Source organism: Erpetoichthys calabaricus, chromosome 18 (genome assembly GCF_900747795.2).
Source record: "Erpetoichthys calabaricus chromosome 18, fErpCal1.3, whole genome shotgun sequence".
Classification (NCBI taxonomy): domain Eukaryota; kingdom Metazoa; phylum Chordata; class Cladistia; order Polypteriformes; family Polypteridae; genus Erpetoichthys; species Erpetoichthys calabaricus.
Window position 1 is genome coordinate 7,866,982 of NC_041411.2, and position 24,426 is coordinate 7,891,407.

At 41.7% G+C, this 24,426-nt stretch overlaps 2 protein-coding genes and 1 long non-coding RNA gene across 3 annotated transcripts in view; all 3 read right to left on the reverse strand.

The window, feature by feature from the left end:
* Positions 1-307: 307 nt before the first annotated feature.
* On the reverse strand, positions 308-3,546 carry LOC127526247 (uncharacterized). Its single transcript, XR_007933902.1, has 3 exons — positions 3,306-3,546; positions 1,116-1,334; positions 308-827 (listed from the first exon to the last, which is right to left on the reverse strand). It is a non-coding gene; the product is annotated as an uncharacterized LOC127526247 (long non-coding RNA).
* A 2,544-nt stretch (positions 3,547-6,090) lies between these two features.
* On the reverse strand, positions 6,091-17,340 carry LOC114668557 (glutathione S-transferase theta-1-like). Its single transcript, XM_028824353.2, has 5 exons — positions 17,158-17,340; positions 12,822-12,909; positions 8,272-8,422; positions 7,831-8,007; positions 6,091-6,780 (listed from the first exon to the last, which is right to left on the reverse strand). The coding sequence occupies exons 1-5, from the start codon at positions 17,267-17,269 to the stop codon at positions 6,580-6,582; spliced, it is 729 nt and encodes a 242-aa protein (XP_028680186.2). The 5' UTR covers positions 17,270-17,340; the 3' UTR covers positions 6,091-6,579.
* A 3,930-nt stretch (positions 17,341-21,270) lies between these two features.
* Positions 21,271-24,426, reverse strand: part of ddx51 (DEAD (Asp-Glu-Ala-Asp) box polypeptide 51) — a 33,579-nt gene continuing 30,423 nt past the window's right edge. The window contains exons 14-16 of the mRNA XM_028824040.2: positions 22,181-22,244; positions 21,629-21,763; positions 21,271-21,471 (exon numbers count right to left, since the gene is read on the reverse strand). Of these exons, the coding sequence (XP_028679873.2) occupies positions 21,445-21,471; positions 21,629-21,763; positions 22,181-22,244 (226 nt within the window). The 3' untranslated portion in view covers positions 21,271-21,444. The remainder of the gene's footprint in view (positions 21,472-21,628; positions 21,764-22,180; positions 22,245-24,426) is intronic.

Here is a 24,426-nt window from a genome sequence, read left to right on the forward strand (position 1 = left end):
GTGAGTTACTGCAGCCTCCTGGTTTCCAAATGTGTGACCCCGAGGTGGGTAAACTTTCCATGGAAGGGGGTTTTGAAAGGAAAACCACCACTTTACTGCTGACCACAGAGCCTTGGTTCATCATAATGAAAGAATTTGTGCAGTGGAAAAAAACAAAGGCATTGCTGGAGTAAGTAAATAACGTTTAGCAGACAATGAGGTAAAGCAATAATGTGACATTGCGAGGGGACAATGATAATAATGATGTCATGTTGTGCAACTGTGTGTACAAGAGACGGGCGGTGAGTGTTCTTTAAAGGCCACTCACAATTCAAACAATTAAGTGGGACATAAGTGCCTTTACATCGGGCGATTCCTTAGCAAGAGGCTTAATGCCAGTCTGATATACAGACACACGTACATCTGACTGCACACCTATACACACACACACACGTTAGTGAAGAGATTTACTGAAAGTCAAACCAAAAAACGTCAGTTCAACCCAAACCCATCTGTACCCGTGACCGTTTGTACTTGTATGTTAACTATAACTACACCCAGTTTACACTTCCTCATGCTGTGCAAGTTTCTTTTTACTTAATATTTAATAAATTCCCAGTCCTTAGGAAAGGATAGATGATTTTTCCACAAGGATTTTATTTGCAGCAACTTGAGAGTCATGTGTTGACATTCCAGCCCAGTGACTCACTAGATTTAGAAATACCTTTCACTGAATTTAATCCCACAACCTACAGATGTACATGTCGGGGTGAATGTGCCCTGCAGACTGGTACCCCGTCTAGACTTGCTTCTTACCTGATGCCTCTTGCCCTCTGCCTCCTGTATACCTGTAAGAGAAGAAATGGGTGGATATGAAGAAAAACAGAACCAAATATAAAATTGACCACACATAGCCCCTTTCAAAGAGTACACCAGTGTCATACATTGTCCGGAAATCCATCCCTGGAATAGCTATTTTAGGGCGGAGTGGTGACTCTGAGACTAAGGATCTGTGCTGGTATCCGGAAGGTTGCCAGTTTGAATCCTGTTACTCTGCTGGGCCCATGAGATAACCTTTTGTTTTCTCTGCTTGTTGCATTTTATACCTTTACGATTAGAAAAATCATTTAACTTACCTGCAACAACACGACATCTTGATGAGTCAGATGCTGGTGCAGTGTTTCTCCTCTTTTTGGATGCACACTGACGAAAAGACTTCATAAAGCACAAACAACTTGCTGATATTGAGGTTTCCTTGTGTGTGCCCATTTACACTTGGTGATGGAGGATTGCCATCCCACGCATGTGCAAACCACCAGGGACCGTGACTTTCGTCCCACACAAGCAGTCTGCAGCTATCGGGGGTGAAAAAAATGGAAACTGTACAAAATCTACAAGTGGGGGAACCGAAATCAAAAGAAATACTTAATTAAAATGCTTTTACGATAGATGAGTTCGTCAATGCTTTTCAATGGAACACTTTGAAATTTTAAAACTGTGTATAGCGCAATCTGTTCAAGGTATCTAAGACACAAATTGTACTGTCTTGACAGATTTTCTTGAAGAATAAGTGTGCCACTTTTCAACAAGTTTAGTTCACAGGGGGTCGAGTTGTTGCATGCCAGCAGACATGGGCTACCGCAACAGGTGCTTTATGCAATATACATTATATGCATGCCAACGCACCTAAAAAGGAAATAGTAAAAGATTAAACAGCAGACTTTCATTTGAAATCTACACTTCTCTCATTTAACTTCCATCCATCCATTTTCCAACCCGCTGAATCCGAACACAGGGTCACGGGGGTCTGCTGGAGCCAATCCCAGCCAACACAGGGCACAAGGCAGGAAACAATCCTGGGCAGGGTGCCAACCCACCGCAGGACACACACACAAACACACCCACACACCAAGCACACACTAGGGCCAATTTAGAATCGCCAATCCATCTAACCTGCATGTCTTTGGATCGTGGGAGGAAACCGGAGCCCCCGGAGGAAACCCACGCAGACACGGGGAGAACATGCAAACTCCACGCAGGGAGGACCCGGGAAACGAACCCAGGTCCCCAGATCTCCCAACTGCGAGGCAGCAGCGCTACCCACTGCGCCACCGTGCCGCCCCTCATTTAACTTGTGTACTTTAATTTAAAAAACACACACTGCACCTTGCCTTATGTCCCCGGCACGCCATTTATCAGCTCGTTTTATCAATAGTCAAACGGTTGGCTTCTGGCGTATGATAAAGAACTTCATGCAAGTGATGCCACACAGCTATCCTGATTTGTCTGTAGGCTGTACCTACCTTTTTAAGATTTCCGCTTTATGACGTTGTTACACAGGGAACACTTCATCAAGCCTTTTAAAGTCTTGTCTGGAGTAGATCCACACTTCACTAGTCGCTTTGCTGCGCTTTCTTTCAAATGACAGGCATATCTGTTTCATTCATAAAGAGACACTTCCACTTTTTTAAGCGACAAGTCAGAGCTGCACCAACATGAATTTGCGTCTCTCACTATCTCGCAAGAGTTTAATGACCCACATGTTAAGCCACCACACATTAAATTAATGAAGTATTGCACAGGATACTTTCCATTAAAATGCATAAAGATTACACTTTCTACTATAATGTTCTGTTAGTCTCTCCAATTTTATTATCTCGGCTGTAAGATAAATTCTTCAGCTCGTAACTGCAGGGTACCATCAATATTTTCTTAAACCCGTTATGACCACAGGTGTCCAGGAATTGTCCCTGCCTTGCATTCTGTGTTGCTGGGTTAGGCTCCCACTCCCCTGTGACCCTGCTCAGACTATGTTACAGTATATCTCCATCGGGATTAATAAAGTATCTATCTATCTATCTATCTATCTCAGCCCCAGCTGCTTTGTAATCCTTACATGTCCCACGGCCATTCAAGCATGAACCCAAATATTTCTGTAAAGGGCTCTTGTTTGTCTTCTAGATTTAGTCACTTTTTCTTGTTGTGGTTGTCCTTGGAAAAGAATCTCAAATCTTTGTTTAAATAAAGATGTCTTTCTCATGGCCTGCAGCTCCTCCTACGCTGCAACTTTTCATAAGACTGTCATTTAATTACAAAGGGGGTCCTCGGGTTACAACACAGTTCCGTTCCTACGACAGTGAGGTAACCCGATTTTTGGTGTAAGTCGAAACACACCCTAGCCGAAGTCACTTACCTATCCTAACACATTTGTGAAATCATAATCTAGAACATAAAAACACAACTAAGCCAAAAGAAAAGGACATAGATATACTGTACTCTACACTGTACTGTAGTAACAGAAAAAAATGACAAAAAACCTTCCTTACCTTTATTCCTTCTGATCTCTTTACAATGTCTAATTTTACTTCCATCGTGATGGCTTTCCTCTTCTTCGAAGCACTACCATCTGAAGACTCTGACTTTCATTTAGGAGCCATGATAAGGGCCACAATGTCGCCAAACAAAGCAACACAAATGGAACACTTGTGACGAGCGCAACCAAACTAGTTCGCCAACTCCCTCACTCATACACCACGTTACTGCGTATTCTTTTGCTGCGCGCAACCAAACTAGTTCGCCCACATAGTCTAAGTACGACGCTAACGGTGTAAGCCGAAACACTCACGTCTCAATTTTTTTACATTTTTTATGGGAGTGAGAGTTGTAAACTCAAAACGTCGTATGTCGAGACGTTGTAACCCGAGGACCCCCTGTATAAGAGTTTAAAAACAAATTAAACACATACATGGGGTTGATGCTAATGGAACTGAATATAAGCCTGCACAGTCAGACGCTTTGGAAACAAAGAACAATTGTCATTGATTGTTGGTGAGGAATTTGCACAATTTCCCAATTTCAATGAGACTTTTCCTCCCAGGTCCTAAAGAGTATACATTTGCAGGACTGGGTCCTACCGGTGGCCATTGCTCCCAGAGTAGACGTCAGCTCCCCGAAGCCCTGAACTAAATTACGCAGTTCATTGCCCCCCTACATACCCCGCCAAGTTCAGTCTAGAGTTTCCGGCCCTGCTCCTCTGGGCTCATGTGGCTGCTGGCTTTCTTATAAGGCAATTATTTATCAAAGGTTGCACAGTTCATTAACAGCATATATTATGATAAAAAACACTCTGTTTCTGGTCTGCTGCTTTAGTAACAAGGCCATAGATAGGTGGTGACACTAAGCTCTGTGACATATCCCACCACTAATTTGGCTGTTTAAGACCCCATTAAGATCTTTGCGATAATAAATCACTGTTTAGCATTGGAAATTAAATCTGTCATCCAAGGAATCTGGATAGAAATCTGCCAAGACGCTTCCACTGACCTCCATGATTGTTTTTCTATGATTGCTTCAGGATGATGCTGATTATGTGTTATTCAAGTTATCCATTAAGTGCATGTGAAAAATTAACCTCCCTCTGGTAAAGGAATGACAGACTTCACTATGAGGAATAAATGAACAATTTAGTTCAGCAGGTTGCGCATCCCTCATGCTATTTCTTTTCGTATGTAGTGAAAATTTTATTAGAATTAAAGACAAATTGAGCAAAAGTGGCAAGGTTATAACCAGTGGAAGCTGTGGTGGACAGCCGGGTCCCAGGCTTCACTGGTCTCTACACACGTGACAATTCCTTACCATTACTGTAACGACTAATACTGAATCAAAGTGCCATGCATACCACATCACTACCCCTCAGTTGTGACCTTCAGCAACATCCACCAGAGCTGGCACACTTCAAATAAGACAGTATTTGCACTACAAAGTATCTATAAGGCACACTGAGGTACTAGTCACCATAGAAAGGCAGATCTGAAGACCCATGAATTCTCAGGTATCTAGCTAGTGCCGTCCTACTGTTGACACCAGGCAGTCATAATCTAGCGGAACAATGTCCTGGGGTACACAGGCCCTGGTCCAATGGTACCTAAGAATGACAGTCCTAAGGCTTTCACTGTGAAGGTTGTCTCATTATGTTGGGGAAACACTAGATCAGGGGTCGCTGGAGGACCAGCGTGGCTGCAGGTTTTCATTCCAACCCTTTTCTTAATTAGAAACCTGTTTTTGCTGCTAGTTAACTTCTTTTGAACTCATTTTAATTAACTTGTTCTTGAAGACTCAGACCCCTTAATGGTTTTGTTTTCCTTAATTAGCAGCCAAACAATAATGAGATACAAAATGAGCTAAAACAACTGGCGTCCATCATACAATATCTGAAAATAAAGAAAGATGAAGGTCTCAGGAATATTGATCTACTCAAGTATACAAAACATTTTAACAGTGCTCTTAGAAAAGAGTAAATCGACAATTTCAGAAATGTCTGCTAATGCACAATGAGATTAAAGAACGTGTTTAATTAATGACAACAATCGGCGCCTAATGAAGCAGTTTGAGGTCCTGACTTAGTTGGTCTTCTGTTGGCTCACTCACTTCACATTTCACTTCTGTTTGTGTGCCATTTAAGGAAAGAAATGAAGCAATTCAGAGGAACGATTGAGAAATTCAGGCGACCAAATCTTAAAAAAGCAATTCAATTAAAATTAATTCACGAGAAGTTAATTAGCAGCACAAACAGGGCACTCATTAAAAAACAGGGTTAGAATGAAAACCTGCAGCCATGGTGGTCCTCCAGGACTGGAGTTGGGGACCCCTGCACTAGATAGTCAAGTAGGCCCACTCCAATGGAGAAATTGTTTAGTTTTCCTGTTCAAATACATTATGTTGTGGGTTAAGTCAGTTATTTCCATTTTTGTAATGCAATTTTTTTTTTTTTAACAATTTCATTATGATAAAGTCCTAAATTTCTCAGATCTGGCCACAATCCATTTATTAGTTTTTCAAACCCAATTACTTGGCCAGTACCTACCCCAGACTGGATGCCAGGGCATACACATCCACACTTGGCTACTTATCTTGCACATTTCTGGGATGTTGGGAGGAACCTGGAGTGCCGGAAGAACACTGAAGACTGTAATATTGATTGCAATGAAATATTTCATGGGTGACGTTTCATGCATTTTGAGTCCATTATTTGGCTACTTAACTTGCAAAAGTTCTGGGATGCTGGAGGAACCAGGAGTACGTAGATGCTTTGAGTTACCATGTGCTTTTCCCTTCCTCTTAAGCAAAGGCTCCTCGAGGACATTAGCAGGAAACGGCTTGAACTTCTTACAAGCATAAGCAAACTACATGAAGCTGGCTTCTGAAATATGACCTTCGCACCTTGTGACCACAACTAGCAAATAGAAAAATGGAAACTGTAAGGTGTACTGTATTTCCATTTAATAAACATCTAATGGTACTGAAATGTAAATCAATTACATAACAAAAGGTCAAATAAGGGCTGAGAACATGACAGTGCTCACAAAGTTGCTACACACTAAAGCAATGTGCTTTGAAATTTTATACACACATGCCTTGATTAGCAGTCGCATTTTCTTATATAAAATGCTAGATTTAAGGTCTCGATTTGCTACATACACTTCAAATTGGCGTACATCATCTTGCAGTACATTAAAATGTAAGCTTGGAGGACTACATAACATGTTCAAGGGCAGCTCCATTATACCCTTAACAGAAATCCAGTGCCCAAAGTAAGACCACTTAGCTTGAGACTCCACAGAGTTTTTCACAAAATGCTATCAGGTGACTCGGACGTTGAATGGGGGGCTGCAGGTCCTTGAAGGAGAAGATTACTCTGTGAGTGTCTTCAAACAGCTGCCTTCCCAAATGGTCCACAACTCTTCTTTTCCACTCATTTAATCGAGAGCGCTTCACTAGGACATCTCGACCAGCTCCTAGGGGCTACCACATTAACAGACATAATACAAATTGATTCAAAGTGAGGTCCAGACAGAAAACATTTATCACATTTAAAGATTTGGGTACAACCTGCAAAGTTAGTTGTGCTCCACTTGAGATCTGAAAGTTACCTATTGAGACTCAGTATGCATTCATATGCAGTGTTTTTGAATTTTTACATTGTATTTAATTTCTGCATTTAATAAATTAGCCTGATTTTTCCTTTACACACTTGTAATGACTGCACTACTTCCACCTAGTGGCCTGGAGGAGCCGTGCAGGCCTCCTCTGCCAGACTCTCAAGGCTATTTTTTCTTTCTTGCTTGTGTCCCCTCAGAATTTACCTTACATTGACGGCTGTCACCAGCAATTAACTGCTCAATGCCCTGACCCTCTGAAGTCTACATCCTCATGAGGGGAGGATGGCCACAAAGCCGGGGCTCGAAGTCAAAAGACACCTTAGCCAGCTGCACTAAAGGAGAACTCCCTTGGCACAGTGGTAGAGAAAGCTGCCCAGTAATCTAAAGGCCCAGTGGCTGAAAGAGGGCATGGCACCTTGAGCAAATGTACCTGATGGAGAGTGTCAGGGGTTTTGGCATTCAGAAACCCAACTGGACGTTTAGCCGACAAAATTTTTCTTTAACACAAATGTGTGGAAATGCTGTTCTCTAATCTAAAGGCCTTCTACTTCACATCCAAAGGGGATGAGCCGACGATAGGGGTGGACTGCCTCAAAATAAATTCCTGAGCAGTGACAACTTGTCATACCACCCTGGCGAAGGCACTGTCACATTGAGGGGTTAGATTCACTCCTGCATAGTCTTCTTGTGCTCTCTGGTATCAAATATTGTCCTGCTATACCCTATCCTGTAACAGACCTTAAATGAGCCACCTGATTCTGACAGTTCATTCATGCACTTAACATAATTTGTCCAGCACATCACTTTTTATGGCTTCATTTTGCAGGTGGCACAGCACGACAGGGCATGTTTGGTGCTTGTAACCTTAATAAAGCAATACCAAAAGCCTGGACCTCAAACCTTCTCTCCTTACCTGCATGAGCTCACAGATGGCCATTATGTCCGCGATGGAGATGTCATCTGCACACAGAAACTTCTTACCCTTCAGAAACATGTTTTCTAGCAGGTCCAAGGTCTCCTCCAGCTCTCTGAGCGCACGTGACAAAAGGACTTCTTTCACTGGCTGCCCAGTCAGCTTTGGCAGGAGGCCCTAAAAGTGAGGAAAATTTCAGAAGTTATTACTTATAGCCGCAGCATGATGAGTAGAACACTGAGGCTGTGCAGTTGAGTCTTACTTGGTAAAGTGGAAAAAGCCTATTTCAGTGAAAAAGACTAAAAGTTTAGTCAAAACCCAATTCGTGTTTGTTGACAGCACTACCGACATCAACGAGCATTGAGTGAACAGCGGTAATGGTCACTCTGAGGATGTCCCAGCCTGTATTATGCCACATTAAGTTACATGCACCCCACATACCTCAAGGTGGAAGACCTTCATTGCGTGTGGCCGTGTGTGAAAATGCTGCCATGCAAGGTACTCGTCCACCTTAGCACGTCGTTGGATGTCTGCTGGATACCAGTGGTCTGCTGCTTTGTATCGGGCAGCTAAATACTTCATGATGGCAACACTTTGAAAGAAAAATGCAGATTACTTAGTATACCCACAGTGTCAGGACTCATTTGGAACATTCTGTTCTGTCCGTTTACTGGACCCACTTATTGCAATCCAGGATGGTGGGAGGCTGTCAGCATCAAACCCCGGATGGAATGCTAGATTTCTTCATAAGGCATACATGTACACACACACACACACACGCACACTTAAAAGTCATCATTCATTATAGACTGTATGTCTTCACGCAATGAGGATACAAGTTGTCAGGCCTGGGAACGGACCTGAGACCCAGGAGAAGAAAGGAACTGCTATATTTCTGAGTGTCTGAGACAGAACCAAATACAAACAGGATCAGAAATGTTTAATTTGACACCGTGGTTTTGGGTGGCATTTTTTAGTGTAGGATTTATTTTGTAAACCCACCTCATCAAGGACAGGGCCTAAAAGAGGCAGGGCCACCCATCCGAGTAGCTTTAGATGTTTGGACAGAAGACACCATCCCACTACATGGCCTTTCGCACACCAATGCTTAATCACACTGCTAGTTTTCATGGACTGTGGGAGGAAGCCACAAGTCTCCCTGGACCAAAGCCCATTGGCATAACTCATGAAGGGGCAGGACACTTTCAAAGGAATGGATAATAAGGAAATTTTGCATTTTAATGATGTAGCAGTGAACAACTAGAAATACAGTTCATATAAGAACGTTTTGAAGAAGCGATCACAATGTAAGGAGCTTAACAAACTGATTAATGAGCTGATGTTTTGTTACTTATTTCTTAGGAAATTCTACAGTCCTGAAACAAACGAAAAGATGAAGTTTGGCTATTAGGTTACGTTATCTTTAGGGACATGCAGGCTAACAGGTTCACCAGATATGTGCGCCAGAAAGGACAACACACTCACATATTTACATTAAACTGAGTCTGCTCTTGCAGGGTGTGGTTTAAAGCTTCATGAGAAGAATGTCAGTTTTGATGTCTTGTCACATTGTATATTTTTGGTCACTACATTCATGTTGCCTTTACTTACGCTTTGCTTACAAAATGAATTGGTATTCCTAAAAGGGCAAATTTCCTTCTTGTTTTCAAATCCAACAGACCTGATAGTTTATACTAGCATTGAGAAGTTTCAAATTCAAAGCCCTGCGACAGCCTGGATGTGTGACATAATGTCAAATATGACCTCAGGGTCCACACACAAAGGCATATGTTGAGATCAAGAATTCTTCCTCAAATTATAGTCAGTCAGTCTGTTTCCAACCCGCTGCATCCTAACACAGGGTCACGGTGGTCTGCTGGAGCCAATCCCAACAAACACAGGGCACAAGGCAGGAAACCAGCCCCGGACAGGGCGCCAGCCCACCGCAGGGCACACACACCACTAGGGACAATTTAGGATTGCCAATGCACCTAACCTGCATGTCTTTAGACTGTGGGAGACAACTCCTCAAATTATATCTCATTTCAATTGTGAATTTCAATTTGGATTAAAAGGTTCAAAGCATTACAATGCAATACAATAAAATTTATTTTTGTATAGCCCAAAATCACACAAGAAGTGCCACAATGAGCTTTAACAGGCCCTGCCTCTCGACAGCCCCAAAAGCCTCGACTCTCTAAGAAGACAAAGAAAAACCCCCCAAAACAACCCATGTAGGGAAAAAATGGAAGAAACCTTGGGAAAGGCAGTTCAAAGAGAGACCCCTTTCCAGGTAGGTTGGGTGTGCAGTGGGTATCAAAAAGAAGGAGGTCAATACAATACAATACACAGAACAGAACACAAGTCATCCTCAATGCAAATATACAGTGCATCCAGAAAGTATTCACAGCGCATCATTTTTTCCACATTTTGTTATGTTACAGCCTTATTCCGAAATGGATTAAATTCATTTTTTTCCTCAGAATTCTACACACAACACCCCATAATGACAACGTGAAAAAAGTTTACTTGAGGTTTTGGCAAATTCATTAAAAATAAAAAAACTGAGAAATCCTATGTATATAAGTATTCACAGCCTTTGCCATGAAGCTCAAAATTGATCTCAGGTGCATCCTGTTTCCCCTGATCATCCTTGGGATGTTTCTGCAGCTTCATTGGAGTCCACCTGTGGTAAATTCAGTTGACTGGACATGATTTGGAAAGGCACACACCTGTCTATATAAGGTCCTAGAGTTGACAGTTCATGTCAGAGCACAAACCAAGCATGAAGTCAAAGGAATTGTCTGTAGACCTCCGAGACAGGATTGTCTCGAGGCACAAATCTGGGGAAGGTTACAGAAAAATTTCTGCTGCTTTGAAGGTCTCAATGAGCACAGTGGCCTCCATCATCCGTAAGTGGAAGAAGTTGGAAACCACCAGGACTCTTCCTAGAGCTGGCCGGCCATCTAAACTGAGCGATCAGGGGAGAAGGGCCTTAGTCAGAGAGGTGACCAAGAACCCGATAGTCACTCTGTCAGAGTTCCAGAGGTCCTCTGTGGAGAGAGGAGAACCTTCCAGAAGGACAACCATCTTTGCAGCAATCCACCAATCAGGCCTGTATGGTAGAGTGGCCAGACGGAAGCCACTCCTTAGTAAAAGGCACATGGCAGCCCGCCTGGAGTTTGCCAAAAGGCATTTGAAGGACTCTCAAACCATGAGAAAGAAAATTCTCTGGTCTGATGAGACAAAGATTGAACTCTGGTGTGAATGCCAGGCGTCACGTTTGGAGGAAACCAGGCACCGCTCATCACCAGGCCAATACCATCCCTACAGTGAAGCATGGTGGTGGCAGCATCATGCTGTGGGGGACTGGGAGACTAGTCAGGATAAAGGGAAAGTTGACTGCAGCAATGTACAGAGACATCCTGGATGAAAACCTGCTCCAGAGCACTCTGGACTTCCGACTGGGGCGACGGTTCATCTTTCAGCAGGACAACGACCCTAAGCACACAGCCAAGATATCAAAGGAGTGGCTTCAGGACAACTCTGTGAATGTCCTTGAGTGGCCCAGTCAGAGCCCAGACTTGAATCCGATTGAACATCTCTGGAGAGATCTTAAAATGGCTGTGCACCAACGCTTCCCATCCAACCTGATGGACATTGAGAGGTGCTGCAAAGAGGAATGGGCCAAACTGGCCAAGGATCGGTGTGCCAAGCTTGTGGCATCATATTCAAAAAGACTTGAGGCTGGAATTGCTGCTAAAGGTGCATCGACAAAGTATTGAGCAAAGGCTGTGAATACTTATGGACATGGGATTTCTCAGTTTTTTTTTAAGTTTTTTTTTTATAAATTTGCAAAAATCTCATGTAAAACTTTTTTCACGTTGTCATTATGGGGTGTTGTGTGTAGAATTCTAAGGAAAAAAATGAATTTAATCCATTGTGGAATAAGGCTGTAACATAACAAAATGTACAAAAAGTGATGCACTGTGAATACTTTCCGGATGCACTGTAAATATTACAAGTACAGAGCAGAATTTAACAGTAGATGATATGACATATGATTTGGATTTGTTTAGAGTCCTGGAGACCTCAGCCATCAAGCTGCCTCCCCCATTTGGCCATTCCACAGCTGAAACAGCGCTGGGCCAGCCAATCCGATGAAAGGACCCCTCTAACCCAACGATTCCTGCGATCCTCCATTACTGTACAACATGGCAGTAGAGAGTTGAACTAAATGTAATGAAAACGGTGTGATAAGCTGCCCGGACACAGACAGACGGACACCATGTTTAAGTCCACCACACGTTTATTGTACATTATAAATAAAGTGCACAAACCCAGTGCCAAAGCACCAATCTCCCCAAAGTCCAGGCTCTCACTCAGTCTCTGCCTGCTCGTCAGGCCGCCTCCTCTCTCCTGCCTCGCAACCTTGTCCACTCCTCACCCGACTCCAGTCCTTCTCTGCAGGGAGGCGGCCCCTTTTATAAGTGCCCGGATGGGCTCCAGGTGATCCCTGACACTCCCTAGACACTCCCTTGTGTGGCGGAAGTGCCGGCTGTGTTCCCGGAAGCCCTCCGGGTGTTCCCAAACTTCTTCCCCCCAGTACTTCCTGGTGTAGCGGAAGTGTTGGGGTTCCGGGTCCTTCAGGCATGGGGGCGCCCCCTGGCGGAGACCACGGGCCCCTACAGGGTTGGGCTTCCAAGCCCTGCACCCGTGGCCCTCAAAGGAACCAGGGCGGCCGCCCCCTCGTGGTCCGGAGGAGGAATGAGCCCTCCTCCTGTCCTCCTGGGCGTCCCGGCTGGGCACCACCCCCAGCCGCGTGCCACAACGGATAAACAGTGTAGAGTACAATAAATGCCCTGGCTGCTCAAATGATTCACAGACAAACAGGCCAAACTGACAGCACCTTAGCCACTAGGGGTTACACCGCTTGCTGTGTTATAATGTGTCTAAGTAAATGTTGAGCTTCAACTTAAAGAAAAAGTTACCTTTCGGTGAGAACAAAACCATCATCAACAATCACTGGGACCATCATCTTGGGATTTAGACTGGAAAATTGTTCTGTCCTGTTGTCACCTATCAGTGGCAGAGAAAATTCATGATTACCTATCATGAACGAGATCCACATGATTAAAAAAGTGAGGATCCAATGCAGGAGATGCTGCTTTATGATGAAGTTTCCCTTAAAATATTTAATATTGTACTTACACATCCTTGCCTCACACTATGCACCAGATATGGGCTCAGGCAGAGAGAATGGGTTTATTTCAGCCCAAAACACAATGAAGAAGGGTAACACATGGGAGGAAAAAAGCACACAACACATGTAGGTGGTTTTACCATGCAAAGCACATTTATGTACAGATTTACTCTTCCATTCCACTTAATGATCGAACTATTATACTCACATTATTTCTTCCAATGAAGGTAACACCAAGTCATTGTTTTCACTGCTTAATAATATTTACCTTCTCACTTTTATTCAACTGATTTTTGCAATTCCCTTATATCCTTTTGTAATGAAAAAATCCAGAGGATACATCAGTCTTTCTGTACAGATTCTTCCAGTATTTCATTTGAACTTCACCCACCTACTCACCCATTTTCTTCTTTTCAGTTTCCTACTTTCTCAGAAATCTCAGATCTCGTCTGTAAGTCTAAGCCATCCACGTGTCGACTGGACCCCCTCCTTACAGTTCTGGTCAAAGCCCGCCTCCCCTCTCTGGTCCCCCTTATTTCTATTATAATCCACTCTTCTCTCACTACTGGTACTGTTCCTTCATCTTTTAAAACTGCTGCAATAACCCCAATACTGGAAAAACCTGGTGCCGATCCGACTAATTTCAGTAATTTTCGTCCTATTTCTAATCTACCCTTCATTTCCAAAATTCTTGAAAAAATAGTCAGCATTCAACTTCACTCTCATTTATCTCAAAGTAATCTTTATGAACAGTTCCAGTCTGGTTTTCGTCCCCTTCACAGTATAGAAACGGCACTTATAAAAATGACTAATGACCTCCTTATGGCAGCTTACTCTGGTTTAATTCCAACTATCATCCTTCTTGATCTGAGTGTCTGAGTGCAGCCTTTGACACGATTTGTCACACTACACTTCTCAATAGATTATCTTCGACTGGCATTACCCACACTCCACTAGATTGGTTCAGATCCTACCTCTCAGGCCGCACTCAGTTTGTTCAGCTTAAAACTTTCACATTCCAACCCACCTCTGTTACTTCAGGTGGGCTCTGTCCTGGGGCCCCTCCTCTTCATTATTTACCTCTGTCCCCTTGGTAATATCTTTCGTAAATATAAGATTAGCTTCCACAGTTAAGCTGATGACACCCAGCTCTATCTCACTAGCAGACCTACTGCTTCCTTTCCACCCTGCTCACTTATTGATTGCATAGCAGAAATCAAATCCTGGTTTTCTTCAAATTTCCTTAAATTAAATAACAAGTGACAAAACTGAGGGTCTCCTCATTGGTACAAAATCAACACTATCCAAAACTGATTATTTTTCGTTTGTTTTTGATAATTCCTCTGTCTCCCCTTCCCCACAGGTGTCATCCTTGACAGTACTTTTATCCTTTCAGTCCCACATCTCCCGGTCTCCATATTTCCACTTGTGTAACATTAATCGTATTCGCCCCTCCCTCACTCCCCACACCACTGCTCTTTTTGTTCATAGTCTTTGTCGCTTCTCGTCTGGATTATTGCAATTCCCTTTTCTTTGGTCTTTCTCACAAATCTCTTTATAAGCTTCAACTGGTCCAGAATTCAGCTGCCCTCATCATTACTAGAACCCCCTCTACTCACCATATCACTCCTGTCGTGGAGCAGATTCATTGGCTTCCAGTTAAGTTCCGCATTCAATTCAAAATTCTTCTGTTAACTTTTAAGGCTCTCCACAACCTCGCCCCTCCGTATCTGTCTGACCTCCTCCATGTTGCTATTCCCTCCCGTACCCTCAGATCCTCTTCCTCCATCCACTTGACTGTCCCCTTCGACCGTCTTACTACCACATCAATTGCTCTGTTCCCCAGTTCTGGAACTCGCTACCATCTGACTCACTTTTCAAATCTAAACTTAAAACTCATCTGTTTAAGACAGCTTTTCCTCTTTGACTACAATTGTTCTGTCGGATTTTAAATTTTGTATTTTAGTTTTGTTATAATGTTTGTTTTATCTTGTTTGGTGTCCTTGACTGTTTAGAAAGGCGCCTATGAATAAATAAAATCTATTAATTAATTATTATTATTATTATGATGATGGATTACTTCTTGCCTGAAGGCTGTGGCCTCCCAGCTCTCAGGTCACTGCAACACTAACATGTAGAGAGGCCTTCAAAAGCACATCTACAAATCAAGCAAAAAAAAATCAAATCAAATCAAATGATGTCTAGTGACAAATCGGTTCCTAGGGCACTGCACGGTTCCTTCTAGAATGTTCACATGGTCAACAAGCTTTCATCTTCTTTTTTCGGCTGCTCCCGTTAGGGGTCACCACAGCGGATCATCTTCTTCCATATCTTTCTGTCCTCTGCATCTTGCTCTGTTACACCCATCACCTTCATGTCCTCTCTCACCACATCCATAAACCTTCTCTCCGTCATATCTGCTAACTCTCTTCCCTTACCAGTCATACTGCCAACATTCAAAGTTCCTACCCTCAGTAGGACTCCAATATTTCTCTCTGGGGTTTTTTAACTCTTTTTGTTATGGACAGATAACACATACCTTTAACTCTTTGGAGCTCCCTTGTTGATTTCTTCAATAGAAATTCCCTCCACATGCTAACTGCAGCCCCCTGTTCTCATCTCTCTTTTGCTACTTTCCACACTTCATACCAATTCATACACTTGAATGTTCTTTATTGTGGCCTCAAACTGGTTAAAAAAAAAAAAAAAAAAAAACTTGAGAAGCAACCCACAGATTCATCCATCCATTCATCACCCAACCCGCTATATCCTAACTACAGGGTCACGGGGGTCTGCAATCGACAGATTCATACCCTTCAATTCAAGTTGGAGAACAAATCTACCAATGTCCACAGATTCACCCATGTGATCATGCTAGGGTCCAAATAAAACACGATCTGGACAAGACCTCAATGTGAGATCACAATGCAGTGATCTGTACTGGCCTGCATGTGTGACATCTAATCTTCATGTGTAAGTTAGCACCTTGGAAGACCATGGCCATGTCACTAGTGGAAAACACACCTTTTAGTGACTTTGGTTCCTGAAGAATGCTAGCAGAGGTTAAGATTCTTTCACTACAAACACACAATTTCCAACATGTACAATACAAGTATGAATATGCTGTTATAGAGCTGTTAACTCTCAACACCTTCAAGGAATGAAGTTGCCTGTGGCATGAAGTGTGCACTTGTACAGCTTCAGGGGCATCGCAAGACCAGGAAGTCTCTATTCCCTTCTGAAGTATAACTAATGATTTTATCCCATTTATTATGGTCTCCTTAAAACCTCAAATTGTCACCCAAATTAACACGTACATCATAAATTTTGTTTCTTTTCTCGGATGAAATGTAAATACGATGCCGCAATTCTTACATGTCAATAAGTGAAGAAAACACAGCGGCCAAAAAGTGTGAAGTGGGTGTAAAAGCAATGCAGGTCTTGAAGCCCAATGGTTTCCAACAACCTACAAGAAAAAGCCACGTCAACTCCTGCTTATTTTTCCGATCCTCTGATGAACATGACCACATCTGTCGCAAATTAAGAAACATCTGGTAAGTGGCATGAGGGAGGAAAAAGCACAATCGGGAGATTCTGCTATGGTTTTAGAGCTCTTGTTTGTTTTTTGTTTTTGTACAACAGTTTCAAGTCCCATCCAGCAATTTTAGGTATCACAATCCTAATGAGAATACAAGAAGGCGCTTTACAAACACCACACTCCTTATTGACAAGAACCTACGTCCGAGTCACAGGTAGGAAACTGAACTGGCAGCCATGCGATGTCAAGTCCAACACCCCAGGCACTAGGCTACACTGCTCAGTTGCTGCAAAATTAAACATAAAATCCCAATAAAAATATAACATACATTATTTCTGCCAATAGTTGGCATTTGGAGAAGTCATTTTAATTAGTTTTTGATGCGTTTAAATTAGCATTTCTTGTATACAAAAAACTGAAGCACAGAATGCGTCAGCAAGCAGCACCTTGTCAAATTACATTTATTTAGGTATTTATCTTTAAATACTGCATATGATGTAGTCCCCCAACGTATCAGCTGCTTTGAGAAAAACGCTCAGTTTGACACCCTCAAGCCAGCTAAGCCTTCAGGAGCTGTCAGCTTTACCTGTCAACAGGCTGATCTCCATGGTGGAGAACGGCACCTCCAGGGACCTGAGGAAGAGTATGATGGCTCTGCAGGGCTGAGACAGTAGATCACAGTAGACTTCCAAAGCCATGTTTCTCGGCTCAGTGATCACCACAACATCTGCGCAGAGGAAATCTTTCACATTCCTTTCGGGTCAGCAGAGGTGCTGCATACACAAACACACAAATGGGCATGAGAGAAGAATAAAATGACAGCAAGAGTGCTATTTCAGATGTTTTAAATCTTACTGTGAACAAAATTGTTATTTACTTAAAAGCATTACATACAATGCAAAAAAAAAAAAAAAAAAAAATGCTTACTAAAATCTATCTGATGTCCCAGCTGGGATTTCAAATATTATGCCATTTCTGCCAGAAACAGGAAAACAGGGCCTCTTAGGTTGTGGGAGGAAGCTCTGTAAAAAATGTTCTGCTTCAGAGGGAACATTTGTTGCAAATACATTTTCCAAGGCAGTTCCTTTAAGCTACAGTATAATATTAAGACAAAACACATACACACCAGAATAAGAACCCGTCAGTGCTGTTGAGAACAGTGACCTTAGCCTTTCTTTTTTTAAAGAGAACAACACAAGAACCCAGCTTTATATAAAAAAAAAAAAAAGACGTAAATTGTTACTTTTTTCAAATTCGAGCTCATTTTCCTTATCTGTAGTAACATTTCATAAAGTTTAACACATTAAGAATACATTCAATCAATTAAATCCTGATCAATTATTTGTTGTCTCATTTTATTCTGTCAGTCAATTCCTCCTTTTCCAGAGAAGGGATGTGAAGAGCTCTTTTAGGTGATGCCTCAAAAATCAGCCTCACAAAAACCGCACTGGAACGGATACCAGTCCGTCACAAGGCCCAGTCTATATCCTCGTCTAACTTGGACTAGTCCAGTGGTTCTCAATCTGTGGGGTGGGCCGCCCTAGGGGGGCACGAAGATGTAAAAAAAAGAAAACAAGAATCAAAAATATGAAAAATACATCTATTGAAACCAAAACAAATAAACTTAAACTACATTCTGATACTAGAAAAATAAATATAGAGTTAGATAAATGTCAATAAACATAGATAGAATAAAATATGCATCTATGATATATCATTAATTAAAAAAAGAACAAATTGGTATTAGTGGGCTCCTTTCAAAAAAACATTAGGGGGGGCATGATTAAAACTTATGAAAACTCGGGTCGCAAATACTTAAAGGTTGAGAAACACTGGACTAGTCAAACAACATATATTAAAAGCAGAGTCTTCGCAATAAAGCATTTACAGAATTGAACAAAGACTCAAAGAAGAAGTAGTAAGACATGACTGTTGTCTGCTGTGTCACTCTGCTGTCAACCATTCAGGACATAAAAGAGATGTTAATACACAAGAGTAGAAAATAAATATAGAAACAAAAACCTTTGTGTCCAACATGTTTTCCCTTTGTACAGCTGGGATTTTAGAAGTCAAATCTTATAAGACAATAATCATCACCCTCATTAGAAGGGGAAAACCTACTTGAGCAATTCTGTCGAGAGTCAATAGGCTTCTAATTTTGCTCTGCTTCTTACTGTGTCAAGATTCATTCTAACCGAGAAGTTAATTTTTAGTTGTCATGTTCATAAATTCACATCTTGATAAACAAACATAATTGTCATGATGCCAAATGGGGTCCAGTTCTGCTCATGAATGTATTAACTATGTAATTCAGTGGTGAGCTTGTTACAACAGCTTTCCTGAGCTATAGTATAAATTGTCAAATGTGCCTTATAGAGGGACCAACATCAATGGAGTGTGACACAGCCTTTTGCTTTGTGCCCTCCCTCGCTATAACTTATTGTCTATGGAGGAGGAGCAAAAGCTTTAAATTTGTCCAAATTTTTGATCTCCAGTTTGCGATGTTTTAGGGTCCCCCCGATACCAAAACCTTCACTATCTCAACAATGGGTGTGTGTCCATCTGTGTGTCACAGTTTCTTAAGGACGATCTAGAGCTAAAACGTCCAGATGGAAAAATCCCAACCTCGAAACTCAAGCCTGTTATTGAGAGGATGACATGCCAATTAGTGTTTGAGCAAAATCGTGCAAGAGAAAGAGGCACCCTAGAGCCTGGAGGGCCGCAGTGGTGGCAGGTTTTCATTCTAATCACCTTCTTAATTAGTGACCTGTTTTTGCTGGTCACTGATTAGGAAAAGGGTTAGAATGAAAACCTGCAGCCACTGTGGCCCTCCAGGCCTGGAGTTCGACACCTGTGCCCTAGAGGAACCCTCAAACAGCATAACTCTGCAATATTAATTATGAATTCTTCTTGTCAATTGCTATTATAAAGACCTATTTTATGATTGGAAAGATTAGCATCAGAGCTGTAAATAATTACTGAAATGTTATAGAGTAGTTCGGGTAACCTGTTTCCTAGGGCACAAAGCCTACTGATGCTCACGTCTGAATTTTTTTGTTATTATTTCACCACCGGCCTTGCCAAAGACACAAACCATTTTCCCTGCCTCTTCCAGGTTTCACAACTTCAATTTCCCTCTTCAAAAGAATTCTGGCTCATTTGATGCTCCGCCATGGAGAAGGCACACTGGTGATTTCGGATTCTGTGAAGTTTCCTTTTTATCTTTATTTCAACATTCCAACACCAGTGGCTATTAAAAAATAGTCACCTGCTGTTACCCACAATTCTTTTTATGCATTTATCTTTTCTCCTACACAAACCCTGATACACAGTACACACGAAGACTGAAAAAACGTGCAATATTATTAATTACAATCATTATGAAAAAGTACAGTTACCTGCTTGAGTGCACCAAGGACATAAATTATAAAGCCACCTTAACCAACAACTGGGAGCAAAGAGGAGAAACGGGCATAACCTACTCCGGCTTGGCAATGCCAAATAGAAAAGAAACCATTTTTAGCTGACAAATGGAAAAAAAAGCCTTACTCAGGTGAGTTGCTAGTTGAATACTGTATTACAAAAACTAATAAAATATTTAACACCTTTTTAAAACATTTACAGCACCCATCACTGGAACCATTATTTTGTTGTCTCCCTTTTGTGCTGGTCTGTAGTGGAGAATTAATAGCACAAAAGAAACATGATTAATGAAACAGCACCATCTTAAGAATAAGATTAAAGCAGTCCAGGTGCATGACATGAAAGAGAAATATAAACATTATAGAGATTATTTTTCACAGACTGTGTTAAAGAATTAAACACAATGGACGAGGGCATTTACACACCTCACATTCTAAATGATATCAACTTAAGGGCCGTAGCCTAATAGATTTGGCTCAAGAACTGTAAACTAAAGCACCATTCTAAAAATTTTAAATGAATATTGGGTATCATACTGGGAAACTTAATAAAATTCTAAACATTTGTAAGCGATTCTTGAGTTTATAATTCCATCCATCCATTTTCCAACACACTGAATCCGAACACAGGGTCACGGGGGTCTGCTGGAGCCAATCCCAGCCAGCACAGGGCGCAAGGCAGGAACAAATCCCGGGCAGGGTGCCAGCCCACCGCAGGACAGACACACCACTAGGGACAATTTAGGATCGCCAATGCACCTTACCTGCACGTCTTTGGACTGTGGGAGGCAACTCCTCAAATTATATCTCATTTCAATTGTGAATTTCAATTTGGATTAAAGGTTCCAAGGATTACAATACAATTTATTTTTGTATAGCCCACCGCAGGACACACACACACACCAAGCATGCACTGGGGACAATTTAGGATCGCCAATGCACCTAACCTGCACGTCTTTGGACTGTGGGAGGCAACCCTCGCAGATATGGGGAGAACATGCAAACTCCACACAGGGAGGACCCGGGAAGCGAACCCAAGTCTCCTTACTGCAAGACAGCAGTACTTCCCACTGCACCACCGTGCTGCCCGTTTATAATTCCATTCACAGTAAATGACTTAATCGTACGAATAATATATCAGGTTCAAATAAAGTTGCAATACTATACACTACATTCCTATTACATCTTAACTTACATAATTTTAGAGGAACTTCTTACAGGTACCTCCAACCACATTTATACATACCACCCATTAAATGACAAAGTTAATGCCAAAGTAAAAATGGATAAACAAATAAGGTGCTCTTTATTTTTTTTTTTTATCAGTCATATATACAAAGAGGTCAAAAAGCTTAAAAATGAGTACAGCAGCACCAGTGCGTTTTGATGAATCGAGGAGTACAAATCTTTTGCATCTGATCTTCTTACATATCCTGCTCAGCTTCACCAAGTCACACTCGCTTCTGAGCCTTTTCTTCCTGTTAATGAAATAAGCAGGCGAGTCACAAAACGGCTAACTGCAGTTTTGACTTAAGCTTACATCCTGTCTTAAAAATAAATGTTCATTTGTCGATGTTCACTTTTAGCAGACACAAAAAGAAGCATTTCCTCTGCCAGTGTTGCATAACCACATACCTTAATAATACTTTGCAGCTCAGCCAAAGCCACTTGGTATTGAGGGATGAGTGGCTTCAAGTTTTGTGCATCAACAAACTGCTTCTCTATACCAGGGCTTCCAGCATCTTGTAACATTTTAATAAAATTGTGTTCCTGAAAAAAAAAAAAAAAAGTATATGGAAAGGATAATACAGTAAGAAAGAAAATTTCAGAGATGTAAATGTCAGTCAGTCATTATCCAACCTGCTATATCCTAACACAGGGTCACAGGGGTCTGCTGGAGCCAATCCCAGCCAGCACAGGCTGCAAGGCAGGAAACAAACCCCGGGTAGGGCGCTAGCCCACCACAGGGCACACACACACCAAGCACACACTAGGGACAATTTTAGGATTGTCAATCCACCTAACCTGCATGTCTTTGGACTGTAAATGTAAATCATCAAAATTATATTTCAGCAGCTTTCTTTTGTAAAATCATGGCAGTACATGATTATTTAAAATAACAACCGAACTGAACTTGAATGCCAATTACCAGCTGCACCCCACTGTTTTTTTTTCCCTTTTACTCACCTGTACTCTGAGCAGAAGAGTAAAGGCAAGGCCAGCTTTGCCTGCACGTGCTGTTCTTCCAACTCTAAAAATAAGACAAAAGACACCCATCAGCATTCCTGTTTGCCATTCAGCATCACTTCAGTTTGGTTACTTTCACACGAGAAAATCCCTGTCTGAACTTTAAATGACCTCCTAATGCCAGTATGGTGGCACGAACAACTCAGAAACATGACACTTGAGACTCATTAGATAGCATTTTACCTTTAAATAAAATACAGTCATATGAAAAAGTATGGAAACCCCTCTCAGCCTGCATAATAATCGACTCTCCTTTCAACAATAAAGATAACAGTGGTATGTCTTTCACTTCCTAGGAACATCTGAGTCCTGGGGTGTTTTCCAAATAAAGATTTATAGTGACGCAGTACTTAGTTTTATGAAATTAAATCAAATGCGAAAAACTGGCTGTGCACAAATGTGGGTCCCCTTGTCATTGTGCTGATTTGAATGCCTGTCACTGCTCAATGCTGATTGGTTGGATGAGCTCATTAAGCCTTGAACTTCATAGACAGGTGTGTCCAATCATGAGATATAAAGGTATTAAGGTGGTCGATTACAAGTTGTGCTTCCTTCCCTTTGACTCTCCTCTGAAGAGTGACAGCATGGGATCCTCAAAGCAACTCTCCAAAGATCTGAAAACAAAGATTGTGGAGTCTCCCGGTTTAGGGGAAGGCTACAAAAAGCCATCTCAGAGGTCTAAACTGTCAATTTCAACTGTAAGGAATGGAATCAGGAAATGGAAGGCCACAGGCACAGTTGCTGTTAAACACAGCAGGTCTGGCAGGCCAAGAAAAATACAGGAGTGTCATATGAGCAGGATTGTGAGAATGGTTACAGACAACCCACAGATCACCTCCAAAGACCTGCAAGAACATCTTGCTACCGATGGTGTTTCTGTACATCGTTCTACAATTCAGCGCAATTTGCACAAAGAATATTTGTATAGCAGGGTGATGAGAAAGAAGCCCTTTCTGCACTCCCGCCATAAACAGAGTCGCTTGTCGTATGCCAATGCTCATTTAGACAAGCCGGATTCATTTTGGAACAAAGTGCTTTGGACTGATAAGACAAAAATTGAGTTATTTGGTCAAAACAAAAAGCGCTTTGCATGGCGGAAGAAGAACACCACATTCCAAGAAAAACACCTGCTACCTACTGTCAAATTTGGTGGAGGTTCCATCATGCTGTGGGGCTGTGTGGCTAGTTCAGGGACTGGGGCCCTTGTTAAAGTCGAGGGTCGGATGAATTCAACCCAATATCAACAAATTCTTCAGGATAATGTTCAAGTATCAGTCACAAAGTTGAAGTTACGCAGGGGTTGGATATTCCAACAAGACAATGACCCAAAACACAGTTCGAAATCTACAAAGGCATTCATGCAGATGGAGAAGTACAATGTTCTGGAATGGCCGTCACAGTCCCCTGACTTGAATATCATCAAAAATCTATGGGATGATTTGAAGCAGGCTGTCCATCAAATTGAGCTGAACTGGAGAGATTTTGTATGAAGAATGGTGAACAATACCTCCATCCAGAATCCAGACACTCATCAAGGGCTATAGGAGGACAGCGTCTAGAGGCTGTTAGATTTACAAAAGGAGGCTCAACTAAGTATTGATGTCATATCTCTGTTGGGGTGCCCAAATTTGCACACCTGTCTAATTTTGTTATGATGCATATTGCATATTTTCTGTTAATCCAATAAACTTAATGTCACTGCTGAAATCCTACTGTTTCCATAAGGCATGTCATATATTAAAAGGAAGTTGCTACTTTGAAAGCTCAGTCAATGAGAAACAAAAATCTAAAAAACTAAGAGGGGTTTCCAAACTTTTTCATATGACTGTACCCTAGAAACAGTGGTAAGTCTGGGAATGTATAGCTTGTAACCTTTGTAGAGCTAATCAACAGAAAATAACAGAAGGAAGGAACACAAACAAAAAAAAGAAGGATGTAAAAATGCAAATTAATAGTATGAAGTGGGTCAGAAAATGTTATCTTTTGTTACCACTAATGTGCTACATTTATCACAAAAAATACAATACAGTCACTACTTCAACTACCTCACACAACTGTATTTGACTTGTCCATCACACACCTACCTGCACAATTACACTTTATACTTTTATTCTGTTTTTATGCTGCCTCTGTTACTTACTATCTATCTACTACTTATTATTTAGGTTTATCATTTTACGTTGGTT